Source organism: Archocentrus centrarchus, chromosome 19 (genome assembly GCF_007364275.1).
Source record: "Archocentrus centrarchus isolate MPI-CPG fArcCen1 chromosome 19, fArcCen1, whole genome shotgun sequence".
NCBI lineage: Eukaryota > Metazoa > Chordata > Actinopteri > Cichliformes > Cichlidae > Archocentrus > Archocentrus centrarchus.
In genome coordinates this window covers 25,713,193-25,730,386 of record NC_044364.1, presented here as the reverse complement: position 1 = coordinate 25,730,386, position 17,194 = coordinate 25,713,193, and the positions used below count along the sequence as shown (strand labels likewise).

General features: G+C 42.2%; 1 protein-coding gene across 2 annotated transcripts in view; it reads left to right on the top strand.

Moving 5' to 3' along the window:
• Nucleotides 1-699, top strand: part of acbd4 (acyl-CoA binding domain containing 4) — a 34,116-nt gene extending 33,417 nt beyond the window's left edge. For both annotated transcript variants that reach the window (XM_030755292.1, XM_030755291.1), the window contains exon 10: nt 356-699. In XM_030755292.1, coding sequence (XP_030611152.1) covers nt 356-475 — 120 coding nt within the window. In that variant the 3' untranslated portion in view covers nt 476-699. The remainder of the gene's footprint in view (nt 1-355) is intronic.
• Nucleotides 700-17,194: the final 16,495 nt, after the last annotated feature.

Sequence of the window (17,194 nt, the reverse complement as noted above, 5' to 3'; positions counted from 1 at the left end):
GGCAGAGCAGGTCATCTACTAATGAGAAGGTTGGCGGTTTAATTCCTGGCTGCTTCAGTGTACATTCCAAAGTATCCTGGGACAAGATATTGAATATTGGCATTGTACTACAAATTTTCCATCACTCAGCTCATATATAATATTGCTCAGCGTGCGAATATTAGATAGAAACCACTTAAATGTAGAATAAAAGTGCTCGTATGATTGTATGGATGAATGCAAATGTGTTGTATAAGCACTCTGAGTGCTCAACTAGAGTAGAAAAGCACTATGTAAGAACTAGTCCATTTACCATTTGATCAGAAGGCTTCTTTCTCACATGTTGTGTGATTTATTTATTCATTTTATTCCTTAGGAACAGAAGTGGTGGCCATTTGATGTGTCTGGTCAGACTGTCCTCCTCTTTCTGCTATGGCCTTTTGTTGCTCATTGTCTGGTCTACCTGCTGAGGAAGAAAAGTTGCATGTCTTCATGAAGCAAGCTAACACAACCTCTGACCAGTGAAGAAGTTCACCACCCTCCTGAATGAGTGTGTTCTTCCTGTACATCATGCTGTTCATAGACAGAATGTAGTGATTTGACACTCACGTCAGGATCCTTAACATGCTTACTCACTACAGCAAATCTTCATTAATGTAATCAGATTAACCTTGTTGAACTGCAGGATTCTGAAATTAAAAATTTTTTGTCTTAATTAAACCAGGATGAGTCTTTAACTGATTGTGTGGAGCCTGAATAAAACTCTCACATATAGTATTGTTTACACTATATTGCCAAAAGTATTCACTCATCTGCCTTCACACACATCTGAGCTTGAGTGACATCCCATTCCTAATCCATAGGGTTTAATGTGATGTCGGCCCACCCTTACCAGCTATAACTGCTTCAGCTCTTCTGGGAAGGCTTTCCACAAAGTTAAGGACTGTTTAATGGGAATTTTTGACAGTCCTTCCTTAAGTGCATTTGTGAGGTCAGACACTGATGTTGGACAAGAAGGCCTGACAAGCAGTCTCCACTGTAATTCATCCCAGAGGTGTTCTGTTGGGTTAAGTGCAGAAACAGTTAAGTTCTTCCATTAAAGTATGAAATTGTCCAAAATGGATTTGAATGTTGAAGCATTAAGAGTTCATTTCACTGGAATTATGGGGCCAGGCCTAGCTCCTGAAAAACTACCCCACAGCATAATCCCCCCTCCATCAAACTTTACACTTTACACTGTTCTTGAGCTAATCTGAAGGCCACATAAAGTTTGGAGGTTTGTAGCAACTGAAAGTTGGTGACCTCTGTGCACTATGCGCCTCAGCATCCTCTACCCTGCTCTATGATTTTACATGACCTACCATTTTGTGGTAGGTCATGTAAAATCACTTGCTGTCATTCCCAATCGCTTCCACTTGTTGTGCCGGTACCTGTACCATCACGATATCATACTGGAATTCACTGAGCACCTGAAAACAACCCATTATTTCACAGTTGTTTGTAGAAGTAGTCTTCATGTCTAGGTGCTTAATTTTATACACCTGTGGCCATGGAAGTAATTGGAACACTTGAATTCAATGATCTGGATGGGTGAATGAATACTTTTTACAATATAATACATGTTATCCAAGCTAGGGACACATAATGCACACTTTTTTGGTTTTTGCTTCTAATATTCTAAATAATAACAGTTGCACAGTGCAGCAGAAGACTCACTCGAGTTAGTGTGTTCAAATGTTTGACTGATACTGTATATAACAGTTTTGTAATCCACAATCTGTGACTGTCACTGGCTCACACACAGACATGAACTGTTGCATTTTCTGTAATGGACAGTCCTTTATCCTTTTAGCTCTGATTCCTTACCTCTAATTTTGACTTTAACTTTTTTTAAATGTAATTCTTGTACAGAACAGTGGACACATGATGGCTGAACACATTAAAGGGGTTAGGAATTCAAATACATTATGACTGGAGTCCAGAGAAATGTATCCATAATCATTTGCAGCTTTGCTGTCATGTCCATATATATTTGTTATATTTGTTTCAGTCTATACATCAACTGGATTAGTGTTGGTGGTGATGTTTTCCTTCAGTTAACAGTTCTTTGCAGACACTGAACTTTGTGAACATGATAACTCGAGAATAAGGCGACATAGGATTTTCAAATTCATATCATAGGAGAATCTACTAAAAATCTTGCACAAGTTTGAATCTCAACAACCATGGCATCAGGGTCAAGGTCAGAGGTTAAGTTTTCTGAAAATCTTGTGAGCATGATAACTCGAGAAAGATGTGACCTAGGATTTTCATATTTATACTATAAGTGTATCTATTAAAAATCTTAGATGAGTTTGAATTTTGGTGATGGTCAGAGGTCAATTTTACTGAAAATCTTGTGAACGCAATAGCTCGACAAGGAAGTCACGTAGGATTTTTAAAACCATGCCGTATGTGTATTTATTCACAAAGGATATCATATTGGCTTCTCATACTGATAGCTGATAGCAAAGTGGACCCAAATTCAGGACTCAAGAGGCTGAACATAAACTAAAAAAGTCTCTGCTTTATTGCTGGTAACTCATAAAATACAAGGAAACATGGAAAGCTCTACAGGAGCAAATAATCCAACAAGAATAGGACTCTCAGGGAGACAGAACAATGAAACACTACAGACAACGCAGTGAGGAAAACTGTGGGCTTCAATGCACACACAAGGTAATTAATGAGATGACATAGCTGGGGAAAACAAGAGGAGTAAACAGAATCTAACAAGACAAGGGGAAGTATAACTGACATATTTTTATGTCCCTGCATGCACTAATAAACAGTTAAAATCTTGAACTCCTGGCAAAAGAAATGAAACACTAGTTCAAAAATCACTTCCTGGTCATTCAAATTGATATTATAAAGCACGTAGGGACATAATTGTACTTAAGTCATTGGTGGTCACCAGTATTTGTAATTGGGAAAATTATTTTGTTCTGCTACATCAAAGATTGTACTCATTGCACTGGCCTTCAGAATGGCACTCTTTGAATCCATTATCCCACAGTGATGGGAGTAAATCTATGTTACCATAGTGACACGCTTTCTGACTGTATCACTATCTGTAAGGTAACGCCTGATTCATTCATTTCTCATTTTGAGTTTATTCCAGTTTTTCATTAAGGAAGTGCAGGGCTGACAGGTAAAACACCTTGTACCAAATTCTGTTCTGTCTGAACCCAAACTCTTGATTGTTGTAAATCCACTGAGTTACAGCAGAATGCTGACCTGCCCAGTAATAATTTTTCAGGTTTTTAAGCTTACTCTAGGTGTTTTTGTCTGCCAAACAAATTTGGGTATAAGCTTATCCAACAAGGCAAAAGTAGACATAGGGACCTATACAGGTAAGGATTGGAATAGATATAGGAGCCAAGGCAGTATGTTCATTTTCAAACTGAGATGGTGGAAGAATCTCATCTTGTTGACGCTTTCATGCATGACTTATGAGAACCTCAGTCAAGAATTTTTATTGATTCTTCTTTAGGCATGAAAAATACAATGCAATTGAAAAAATCTTAATGAACCAATTTTTCATGGCCTTACAGACATCTCCACTCAGCTGGACACCATGCATTTGACTTTTGAACCAGGGAAATATGTATTTAACAGACAAATAAGAGAAAATTATATTGCATCCTCAGATCCACTAGCTAGCATTGACTAATCCTGATCCTGTTAATTACATTCAAAAAACAAATAAAAATAACAAAAACAACTTCCCATTACTGGCCAAATACGTAGCAGTGTATAAGAGATGATGCACAAGCATCCACTACATTGGCTGACATGCAACTGTAACAACAAAACACATATATAAGATATATGAACCAATTTTTATATACATGAGAACAACTTTTGAATATCCACTGTGACCTGTATGCATGAAAGAGTTAAATATTCTTTTATTTGTTTTACTTTATTTCTGTGCCGCCATTGGTAAATGGGGGGGGGGGGGGGGGGGGGGTATATTAGAGGAAATGGAACAAGCATGTGATAATGTTACTGTAGAGTCCTGTCAAGGCTTGATTCGGCACACAAGGGGGTGTTTTCCCACATTGCCTGGCAAGGGAACACATTGCCTGTCCCCACACAGACATGAGGGTGCAAACTGAACCTACAGTAATGTTTTTCATTTGCTTTTTATTTTTGTTGTTTGTTTGTCTACATTCATGTCATGTCACTCCAACTATGGCAGTGTTTTGTGTTCACACTTGGAATAAACATTTTCTGTTGACTACATGCCCTGGATGCTGTGTCTTATATTATTTGATGTAGTGTGTAACAGATGGTCTGTTCGAGTACATTTATTTATTTATTTTTTTGCTCTGTGTTTGGTTTTGCTCAGCCAACAAGCTAACTGATTTTTGCGATGATGGTTTGATTTTGACAGAAAAGTCTTGGGTTTTGTGAATTTGGCTTGAATTTTTGGATTTGCTTTTAAGGTTTTGGGAAAGTGGGTGGTGGATTCAGGAAATGTGTTTTAGCAATTCAGAAATAATTTAATAGATTTCAGTTGTGCAGGGCTAGATGTTAGTGTAATTCCAAGGTATTTAAAGTCTTGTTGGGGAGAGTTGCCTCATGGGGAGAATTGCCTCATGGGGAGAGTTGCTGCCATTAAAATGATGGTTTTACCAAAAATTAATTATCTATTTTCAATGATCCCTAATAAACCTTCCCTTCCTTGGTTTAAGTCACTAGATTCAAACATCTCATCATCTCAAACATCAAGAATAAGCTTAAAAACTTTACAAAAACCAAAACACAGTGGCGGTCTAGAATTACCAAACTTTTATTACTATTTCTTAGGGAGTAGATTGCAGTACATTTCAAAGTGGATCAAATCCAATTCATTAGACAACCCATGGCTGGATCTGGAACAGGTGTTTTGTGGAAAAATAAAAATCTCGGATCTACCTTTCATTAGTCCCAGTATTAAACATCATAACTGCTATAAAAGCCTCAGTATAAATACCTCTCTGAAAGCCTGGTGGGAATTTTTAAAAATAACTAAGTCTTCACTTATCCCCTGTAAACTAACACCCATCTGGAACAATCCAGACATTTGTCAGAAAAAGAAAATGCTGAATTTTCCGTTATGGCGTGATAAGGGTGTAAATAATTTAGAACATATTATCCAAGATGGAAACCTTATTACATTCCAAGAACTTATATCAAAATATAGAATTGGCAACGGTAGATTTCTGGAATATCAACAACTTAAGTCCATCTTACAGGGAAGATTTAACCTTAATCAATTGAATCTAGAAATGCCTACATGGGTAACAGAATTTCTTAACCTCTGTACCCCAAAATTGTTGTCAAAATTATATAAATTATTACTAAAAACTGATGATTCAGTTTCCCTCCCAATTGCAAAATGGGAGCGTGATCTTTCTGTCAACCTGGATCAAAATCTATGGACAGAAATATGTTTAAATATCTTCAAAATGACTAAAAGACCCCAAGTACAACAATATAAAGTTCTACATAGAACACACTATACTGGACAAAGGATGTTCCAAATGGGCCTTACGCACTCAAACATATGCACCCATTTTACAAGCAATTCAGAGGAGAATTATCTACATGCTCTGTGGTCTTGTGTACCAGTTCAGAGATTTTGGCAGAGGATATGTGAAGACCTATCCACATGGTTTAGCTGTTGTGTCCCAACTTCCCCCAGGCTATGCATCTTAGGTGATGTTAGTGAATTAGTCATGGAGTCAAATATATCACACATTATTCTTACAGCCTTGTGCATTGTGCATCCAATTCATGAGGATAGTTTTATCCTCATGAATTGGAAGTCAAAAAATAAACTATGTATTACTCAATACAGAAATTTATTAATAGATCATTTTAGTTTAGAGAGAATGTCTGCTTCTTCTAAAGATCAATTGGAGGAATTTGACTCTCTTTGGTTCCCACTGATCAGCTCCATTACTTAGTGGGGTGGTTGGCTGTGGGTTCTGCTCCTGATGTGCTTTGTAGGCGGTCGTGTGAGGGCTCTGGGGGCCCGTGTAGCTGGTAGCCTCCTGAGACTGGAGTCCTGGGGCGACCTTCTGATGATGTCTGTGTGCCTGTTCTGGTTGATGGTGGTGGGGGCTTGGATGGTGCTGCCTTAAGGTCCTGGGGTGTGGGCCGGGGTGCTTGGGGTGGTGGGTGCCAGCCCTCGGACAGTTGGCTGGTCTTCCCTGTGTGGCTCGGGGGCTGGGGTCTGGGGCTGTGCCGGCTCCCGGTGGGTCCCCCCTGGCGCTGGGTGGGGTGGGTTGACCTGGCCTGCGTCTGGATGTCCGGTCTGCGCTTTTGGGGCCCTGGGGTGCCTGCATTGCGGGGGGGTGGGGTGGGGGGTGGGGGCCGCAGTGGGGTGGTTGGTGGGGACAGGGCACCGTATTTCCAACTCAGGCCAGTATGTCCCGTCGCTTGTTTGTGTCTATTGTCGAGTGAATGGGCGTCTAGTGTGAGTGGGCCAGTGACGTGCAGTCAGGGGAGGCAGGTGAGGCACGGCCTCACCTGTCATCGTGGAAATATAAAATTAAAAAATAAATTAAATGGTTATATTCATTCAGTGATTTGTATTTTAAAGTTCTTTTCCATTTAACTACACCATTTTTAGATTAGTTTTTTCAAAATCGTTGAATTTTTGCATTTGCCGGTCAAATACTAAGAGACGAACGGTGAGGCACCAGCCCGGCGAGCCGCACCACGGATTGCGCAATCCGTGGTGTGGCTCAGTATAGTCATTGCCAATGACTACTAACTGTGCTGGCATGCTATGCAGTGAGACCGGATTACTTTCCCTTTGCATGTGGCTATTAAAATGTTCTAACACTTTTACTATATGAACTAAATTTCTATATTTTAGCTGGTGTATATAATGCAGTTTTTTTTTTTGTTTTTTTCATTAACAACTGTATGTGTGTGTAATGCATTCTTGTGTTGAGCGATCATGAAACTGCTGCGAAGAGACACTAGGTGAGGCACGCAGTTCTCGTGCCTCATGGTAGGGGGCGCTGGTGATCCCAGGGACTCTACGACTCCTCGGCGGCAAGCTACCATAAACAGTTAGCAAGGCCAGTTAGTTTTTCCTGTTGCTTGGCCTTATGTTCAACATGGAAGATTACATAACTCAACTGAAAGAATTTTCTAAACTGGACTTTCAATCGAAGCAGAAGATAATAATTAAAGGAAGACCAACACCGGAGCTAAAAGGTTTGCTTCAGACTATGGGACAGAAGACCCGCTCTTTTCAGACAGACTGGTACACACGAAAAGGCTGGCTTTGTGGATGTCCAGCAAGAAACCGCCTTTTCTGCTTTTCCTGCCTTCTTTTCTCAACTTGTCACAATGTGTGGACTCAGATGGGATATTGTGACCTGAAGAATTTACAAAGAAGCCTCATCAAACATGAGCATTCCACCGCGCACATTCAAAGTCAAATCGCACTAAAAACGTTCGGGATGTCCAGGATAGACTTGGCTTTGGACGAACAGCGAAGACTTAACATCAGCATCCACAATGCAAAGGTAAAGGAGAATCGAGAGATTTTAAAAGATCTCATCAATGCCACCTGCTTCCTTGGCAAACAACAACTGGCATTTCGTGGAAATGATGAAAGTACAGGCTCTGCTAATCGTGGCAACTATGTTGAACTATTACATGCTTTTGCTGAGAAAGATGACAGGTTAGCTAGACATTTGGAGACATCCACTGTATTTTCTGGCTTGTCAAATAGAATACAAAATGATTTAATCGAAGCCGTCGGTGAGGTCATTAGAAATGACATTAAAAAGGAGATCGGTGCAGCCCCATTCGTTGCTGTAGAAGTAGATGAGACCACAGATGTTACAAACCAAGCTCAGATTTCGGTCATATTAAGGTATGTGGCTACATCTGAAGCAGGCTCTGAGGTGAAGGAAGCGTTTTTGGGCTTTGATGATGTGAGTGAGGACAGGCGCGCTCCTGCCATTGCTGAGTACGTCTTGGGAGTGTTGGAGAGGTACGACTGTGCTGACAAGCTTGTAGCTCAGACCTATGATGGGGCCGCTGTAATGGCTTCAGAGCTCAATGGCGTGCAAGCTAAAATTAAAGAAAAAGTGCCTGAAGCCATGTTCACACACTGTTACGCACACAAGCTGAACTTGGTGCTCTTGCATTCAGCAAAGTGCATGTCGGAATGTCGCACGTTTTTTAAAACAGCTGAGGGACTAGCGTCATTTTTCAGCAAGTCCACCAAGCGCACTCACTTGCTGGATGATGTTGTCAAGCGCCGTTTACCCAGAGCAGCACCTACAAGATGGAGCTCTAACTCTAGGCTGCTGCAGACAATAAGCATGCACCAAAATGATCTGCGCACGTTGTTTCATGTTATTATGGAAAATCCCGACATCTGGGATAATGACACGCTGATGATGGCAGCAGGATACGATCGGTGGCTTTCAAAAGCATCAACATACTTTCTCCTTATGGTGTATGAGGACATTTTCAATGAAACTGACGTGCTTTTTAGAGTGCTACAAAACAAAGTGATGGACATTGAATATTGTCTTGCACGCATCCGCGACACTGTTGTAGCTCTCGAGCGCATGAGACTCAAGTTCGACAGTTTCTGGGACCGATTTGAGCAGAAATGCAGCGCACTGAATCTGACAGAGAGTGGAGACAGACAGTCGATTAGATGTGAACGAAAACGAGTGTTCTGTAACATTCTGGAAAACATAAGCTGTCAAATGAAGGCCAGGTTCGATCATTTTGGTGAGCTGGCTTTCCTTGGTTTGGTGGACTGCACAAAATTCAGTGAAATGTCAGAACATTTTGATGACGCAAAACTGCAGAGCCTGTCAAAATATGCCAGATTCTTTGACTTTGTGGAACTAAAAGCGAATCTCGTTGGACTGTATAGCTCACAAACGGTGAGGGATCAATGTAAATCTCCTGGACAGCTTCTTAGCTTTTTGGCCCAGAATGATCTCACTGAAACTGTTCCTGAGGCGACAAAGTTGCTCCAGCTTGTGCTCACTGTTCCAGCTACTACAGCCTCGGTGGAGCGCTCATTCTCTGCACTGAAAAGACTGAAAACATACAGTCGGAACAGGACTGATCAAGCACGACTTTCTTCACTGGCAGTGATCTCCATTGAGACAGAGAGACTTTTAAAACTGAGGAAAGATAAGGAAGACTTCTACGAACAGGTCATCAATGCTTTCCTTCAGAAGGAGCGGCGCATGGACTTCATTTATAAGTAAAGGTATGACGATAACTTTTTTTTGGTTGTTTTTTCTATGCTTATTTGTATGTGTAAACAATGCTGATATGAAATGTTAAACAAAACAACTGTTGCCAATCAAATAGTTAATAAGCTATATGTTTGTAAATCTGATGTGATGACGTCAGTGCCTCACCAGTCACGACCCTCGCCGCACGTCACTGGAGTGGGCTACCCTCTGCGATGGGGGCGGTGGCACCAGTCTCAGGTGCTGCAGTGCTCTGGGATGCTGTCACCACGGCCCTGGGTTCACCCCCCCCTGCCCTGGGCTGGGGTGTGGGAGATCGGGGTGCCTATTGAGCCAGTGGACAGCTGGCTCTCTTCTTCCAGGGTTTTTTTTTTTTTTTTTTCCCCCTTCCTGGTCATATCCCCCCCCCCCCCCCCCCTACACACACACACACACACGTAGGGTGGAAGGGCCACGCGCAGAGCCGCGCGGCCACTTGCCTCTCTTTTTTAATTGCACTATAGACATTATAACACACACACTACTCGATACACATAGGACCTTTGGGGCAGGCATGTTACCCAGGGGTTGATCCTCATTACTGTCTGTCCCCCAAATTTTATTTGCACTTTAGACATGGAGGGTTTTGGGGGGGCAGTGTGGACGAGCACTGACGATCAGCAGTTGGTGCTTGTGGCACAACTGCCCCCTCAATTTTAACTGCACCTTATACACCTCATTCATTCACAAACATAAACACACTCACTTACAAGTTGGGAGGGGAGGGGGGGGGTGGGCCATCTCACACCCCGATTTCTTACACCTCGCCTGGGGTGGGGGTTGGGTGGTTCCTTGGGGACCGGGCTGGCGGCGTCTTGGGGTCACTGTTGGCCCTGGGGTGGTTTCCACCTGGGTCTGGGCCTGTGCCTTGCCTCCTGGCCGCTCCTTGCTGGTTGCCTCTTCCCCCCCTGCCCCCCTGGGGTGTGGGTACCTCCGGGTTCCTGGGTAGGGCTGGATGTTCTGGCGTGGGTGGTGACCTGCTCCCCTGGGGGCTGCGGCACGGGGCTGCGTTGGCCTCTTCGGCATGGGGGGGGGGGCTCTGTGGGGGCTCGGGCGGTCCTCGGGTGCCGGGGCCCTGGGGCCCTGCTGCCGGCCTGTGCGGGGGGCTGGCCGCTGGGGGGGGCTGGGTTCTCGTTGCCTCGGGTTCTCTGGTGCCCTTGCTCCTTGACTGGGGGGGCTCCGTCCGAGACCTCCCTCCCCTGTCTGCTGGGGTGGGTGTGCGGATGTCTTTGGAATGAGTGGCCGCGGGTCTTCGTAGGTCTTGGTGGGCTGCTGGCGGCCTGGGCTTCCTGGGGCTCTCTTTGCCTGCCTCTAGCTTCTGATGGGCAGGGCTGCGGCGTTCTGCCCTCATTGGTAAGTACATTTCATGACACAAACACAAATACTCACGTAATCATAATACAAAAGGGTTGGTCTGTGTAATCAAGCAATTTTTGTTTTCCCCACACAATTTTTAATTTTGCAAGTATTGTCAGTATCTTTTATGTTTAACAAGTGACTAATTATTTGGTTTATTCATCCTATTTTTTTCTCTCTATTCTCTTCTTTCCCTTCTCTCTTACTCTCTCTCTTTCTCTCTCCCTTTTTCTTTTCTTCTTTTCTTTTTCCTAAGCCTGTCAGCTCTGGCAAAATTCATCACAGTATGCTAAAAATAATTCAAATAAAATAAAGGGTCACACACTAACAAGAGAAGCCTATAGAGAACCTATAGAGCTCACCTTGAAATAGCAAATATGTTTGGCACAACAACGCTCTCAGGTCACAGTTCTGTTTGCAAGATCTGCCAGACATGACAGGCTTAAAAAAAAAAAAAAAAAAAAGTCTTGTTGGGAGCATCTAAAGGGGATGAGATCGTTCAACTGCTGGCCCTTCATTAACTTTGAAGCCAGAAATTGGACTATACATATGGAGGCAGTTCAAAATCACGGGGATTGAAGAGAGGGGATTTTGTATAAATAATAATGTATAATTTGCAAATAGGGCTATCTTGTCTTAATTTCCTCTTTCATCCATTATACCATTAATTGATGGATGGATAACTTCTCTCTGGGGAACCCATAAATTCGCAGAGACTTGTTCATTTTAAGTTTCTGGATGATTTAGCTCCTTTATACAGATTTTAATAATAGGCTGCAAAGGCACTTGTCATTTCATTTGGTTGTGATACTTTTTTGTTATGAGATGTCTAATCCTTAGTGCTACCCTATCTGACTGTGCTGATATGAGAGCCTCAAATAAGAAAGTGCCTTTCTCCAGCTGAAAGCAGATGACCTTTAAGCTAGAGAGGAAATGGGGTATCACTAATTTAGAAGATGCTCATTTAGCCTGGAAAATAGTTTGTTGCTCTATAAAGAAGCCCTCTGTAAAGCTAGGACCTCTTACTACTCATCACTGATTGAAGACAATAAAAACAATCCCAGGTTTCTTTTTGGCACTGTATCCAGGCTGACAAAGACTCAGCTCTGTTGAGCTGAGTATTCCTTTCACTTTAACTAGTAATGACTTCATGAGTTTCTTCACAAATAAAATTTTTACCATTAGAGAAAATATTATTGAGAATCATCTCAAAGACATAGACATGTTCAAGACAAGAGAGATAAGATACGATAAAACTTGATATTTATTTATTTACTGATATTTATTTCGATTATTTATCTTTCTCAGTTAACTTCAGTAGTTTCTTCCTCCAAACCAATGTGTCTAAGCCCCTATTCCTACTAGACTGCTCAAAGTAGTTCCATCATTATTTAATGCTTCAATTTTAAATATGATCAGTCTTTATTAATTGACTACATATCACAGGCCTTTAAAGTGGCAGTAATTACACCACTACTTAAAAAGCCATCACTTTACCCCGCTGTCTTAGGTAATTATAGGCCAATCTCCAACCTTCCTTTTTTGCATTAAATCTTGAAAGAGTAGTTGTTAAACAGCTAACTGATCATCTCCAGAGACATGGTTTATTTGAAGACTTTCAGTCAAGTTTCAGAATTCATCACACACCAAGGTTAATTAAAGCCACAAGTGGCAATGATCGGGCCCTTGCACCGGCACGCGTCTACCCGTGACGTGCGCAAGCCCTGCTGGTTGTCGTGGACGGGAGAGTCGCGGGCTCACCTGGATGCTGTCAGCCCAGCAGGCTACCCGTACCTCGCATCGTTTGGCCGCCAAACGTCTCCTGCGTCCACTAGGTGGCGTTCGTGAGCCCCTACTAATTAAAGTTTCATGATGCTGTATGTAATGCCTGCACCCATCAATGAAACTGTAATGATCATAGGATGATGATTAACAGTGTACTGCTGATTTCCTGTCACCCCTAGGTGGCGTTATGAGTGGTAGATGGGTGTGTCCAGAATAATTCACACTCTCATGAAGTATGTGAAGTTTGGGACAGATTAGACAATGAATGTTTGAGATGTGACATTTTGGTTTCTTGTGGTATACGATTGAATTTGTTCAGTACATAAGAGAAAAATGTCAGGCAAATTGCAGAAAGATTGCGTGAATGATTGCACAATATGTGTGATAATGTTGTGGTTTCTCCATAGACACGGCTGCAGCGTGCAAAATGGGGCATGGGTCTGATTGACTTTTTTGATCTGTACCCAATGTCTGTACCCAATTTCATGCATTTAGGGGAAACTAAAGGCTTTGCGCTCCATATAAACCAAATACAATATTTGGGGGCAGTGATCATGGCTTCATGGGGCATGGGTCTGATTGACTTTTTTGATCAGGATGATGTCAAGAATATCTGTAGCCAATGTCATACATTTTGGGGAATTAAATCTTTTTCTCTCCATATAAACCCAATGCAGCATTTGTGGTGTAGTCACGGCTGCAGTGTGCAAAATAGGGCATGGGTCTGATTGACTTTTTTTTTGATTGTGATGGTGTACAGAATGTCTGTAACCAATTTCATACATTTCTGGAAAACTAAATCTTTTGCTCGCCAATACAGTATTTGCGGTGTGATCACGGCTGTGGTGTGCAAAATGGGGCATGGCTCTGATTGACTTTTTTGATCACGATGATGTCAAGAATGTTGAAACAAATGTTCATGCATTTCAGAAATGCAGTGGCTTGCAAAAGTATTCACACCCCTTGAACTTTTCCATATTTTGTCACATTACAACCACAAACATAAATATATTTCACTGGAATTTAATGTGAAAGACCAACACAAAGTGGTACACAATTGTGAAGTGGAAAGAAAATTATACATGATTCAAAACATTTTTTACAAAAAAAAACTGAAAAGTGCGGTGTGCAAAAGTATTTAGCCCCCTTTTCTCTGAGTGCAACCAATTGCATTCAGAAGTTGCCTGATGACTGCTAATGACTAAAAAGAGTCCACCTGTGTGTAATCTAATCTCAGTACAAATACAGCTGCTCCGTGATGGCCTCAGAGGTTGGTTAAGAGAATACTGGGGAGTAAACAGCATCATGAAGTCCAAAGAACACACCAGACAGGTCAGAAATAAGGTTGTGGAGAAGTTTAAAGCAGGCTTAGGCTATAAAAAGATTTCCCAAGCTTTGAACATCTCACGGAGCACTGTTCAATCCATTATCCGGAAATGGAAAGAGTATGGCAAAAGTGTAAACCTACCAAGACAAGGCCGTCCACCTAAACTTACAGGCCAAACAAGGCCTGTAAGTTTAGCCCTGATCAGAGATGCAGCCAAGAGCCCCATGGTGACTCTGGACCAGGGTTATGTTAGTTTTGGATTTTACATTATAGTTTAGTTTTAGTTAGTTTTTACTTTTTTTTCTCTAATTCAGTTAGTTTTAATTAGTTTTCAGAGAGGTTTTTCTCATTTTTATTAGTTTTTATTTTTGGTTTCATGCTTAGTTTTAGTTAGTTTCAGTTAGTTTCAGTATTAGTTTTAGTATTTTCATACCTGATCAGGTGCAAGATTCAAGGCGCAAAAGTGACTATTGTGTAATGAAAACTTGACAAAAGATACAGTTTAAAGAAATATAGTCAACAACCAGCTGTTCACAAGACATGCTAAATTTGTGTAATATTAAGGACACACATGAACATCAACAGGGAGAAACAAAGAAAAACATGAACTCCCAAACTCAATAAATTCTACAATAAACTCCACAATAAAGTTCAGCATCAGTGCAGCAGATTAATAACGCCTACATGTGGTGTTAAACAAAAACAAACTCTTTGAAGGAGTCAAAGCTCAAATCCAGCTGCATCCTGATGTTCTCACCACCTGAAGCTGCTTCTGTTTTGGAGCTAGCTTGGTTAGATGCTCGCTAATTAAACCTGCAGGGTCTTTGCGGCCTCTGTACACAACCTACAGAAGTTGCCGACCTCATGTCCGCATTGATGCTTGTGTAGCTGGATTGTGTGTATTAATTACCTTGTGGTCGTGTGCAGGTGTTTGTACTCAAAGAACCTCCATACGGGACTCTGCCGCTTTCTCTGCAGACCGCAGCCATTACTTTGCAGACCAGCGCGGTGAGCGCACGCACATGCGCACTCACACAGTTGTCCTGTGGCGCTCCCAGCTTAAACTCGGAGAGCGGAAACAATGATTTCATATCAATCCACAAGGCTTAAAAAACCCCCCCAAAAAAACAAGTAAATGAAAGTCAGCTTATCGATAATTTCAGTTAGTTTTAGTTAGTTTTGTAAACTCACAATTCAGTTTTAATTAGTAATCGTTTTTTCCTTTTAATTATAGTTTTTATTTATTTCAGTTAACGACAATGTTTTTTCAATTTCAGTTTTCGTTATTTTGTTCGTTTTCGTTAACTATAATAACCCTGCTCTGGACGAAATGCAGAGATCCACAGCTCAGGTGGGGGAATCTGTCCACAGGACAACTATTAGTCGTGCGCTGCACAAATGTGGTCTTTATGGAAGAGTGGCAAGAAGAAAGCTCTTGTTAAAAGAAAACCATAAAAAGTCCCGTTTGCAGTTTGCCAGAAGCCATGTTGGGGACACAGCAAACATGTGGAACAAGGTGCTTTGGTCAGATGAGACCAGAATTGAACTTTTTGACCAAAATGCAAAACGCTATATATGTGGCGGAGAATTAACACTGCACATCACTCTGAACACACCATCCCCACTGTCAAATATGGTGGTGGCAGCATCATGCTCTGGGGCTGCTTCTCTTCAGCAGGGACAGGGAAGTTGTTCAGAGTTGATGGGAAGATGGATGGAGCCAAATACAGGGCAGTCTTGGAGGAGAACCTGTTGGAGTCTGCAAAGGACTTGAGCCTGGGGAGGAGGTTCACCTTCCAGCAGGACAATGACCCTAAACATAAAGCCAGGGCTACAATGGAACGGTTTAAAACAAAACATATTCATGTGTTAGAATGGCCCAAAGTCCAGACCTAAACCCAATTGAGACTTTGTGTCAAGATCTGAAAACTGCTGTTCACAAACGCTCTCCATCTAATCTGACTGAGCTTGAGCTGTTTTGCAAAGAAGAATGGGCAAAAATTTCAGTTACTAGATGTGCAAAGCTGGTGGAGACATACCCTAAAAGACTTGCAGCTGTAATTGCAGCAAAAGGTGGTTCCACAAAGTATTGACTCAGGGGGGCTGAATACTTTTGCAGACCGCACTTTTCATTTGCTTTTGTAGGGGGCGCTATAGCATCTATAGCCTTGAATCCGTAGTTATGGGTTCAGCCTGGGTCTGTACATGAGTGATTACATTTTTAGGCTGATCGGGCAAAGCATGTGCGAACGAGTGCACAAAGAATTTTGTGGTGAGAGAGAAAAATGAAGGCCAACTTCATCAGCCTTGTGTGACAAGGCCGTTTCGGGACTTTATGCACATCAAAGCGTTCAGGGCAGGAGGCTTATCAAACCACTGAAGTTTGATGCAGATTGGGCAGTGTGGCTTTGAGTTACTGCCATTTTTGTCTTCATGGTGAAACAGCAAACTTTATAAAAATGAAAAAAGAGGCGGTCCGCACACCTCCTGCTGCCTGCAACATCCTACAGCATGACCGGTTTGGCAGTGGGTCAGTAATGGTGTGGGGTGGCATTTCTTTGGAGGGCCGCACAGCCCTCCATGTGCTCGCCAGAGGTAGCATGACTGCCATTAGGTACCGAGATGAGATCCTCAGACGCCTTGTAAGACCATATGCTGGTGCGGTTGGCCCTGGGTTCCTCCTAATGCAGGACAATGCTAGACCTCATGTGACTAGAGTGTGTCAGTAGTTCCTGCAAGATGAAGGCATTGAAGCTATGGACTGGCCTGCCCGTTCCCCAGACCTGAATCCGATTGAGCACATCTGGGACATCATGTCTCGCTCCATCCACCAACGTCACGCTGCACCACAGACTGTCCAGGAGTTGGCGGATGCTTTAGTCCAGGTCTGGGAGGAGATCCCTCAGGAGACCATCCACCACCTCATCAGGACCATGCCCAGGCATTGTAGGGAGGTCATACAGGCACATGGAGGCCACACACAATACTGAGCCTCATTTTGACTTGTTTTAAGGACATTACATCAAAGTTGGATCAGGCTGTAGTGTGTTTTTCCCCTTTAATTTTGTGTGTGACTCCAAATCCAGGTCTCGATTGGTTAATAAATTTGATTTCCATTGATGATTTTTGTGTGATTTTGTTGTCAGCACATTCAACTTTGTACAGAACAACGTATTCAATGAGAATATTTCATTCATTCAGATCTAGGATGTGTTATTTGAGTGTTCCCTTTATTTTTTTGAGCAGTGTATATCGGCATTAAAAGTCATATATAGACATTAAAAGCTGTTCATCAGCTGAGCTGGATGTGTCCTACCAGGGAGCTAAACAAATATAATGAAAGAGAGAAAAGACACATGAGGATATACACATTTCTGGAGCTTGGGTTTATAAATCAGTATATTGATTAAACAGAAAGATATGCCAA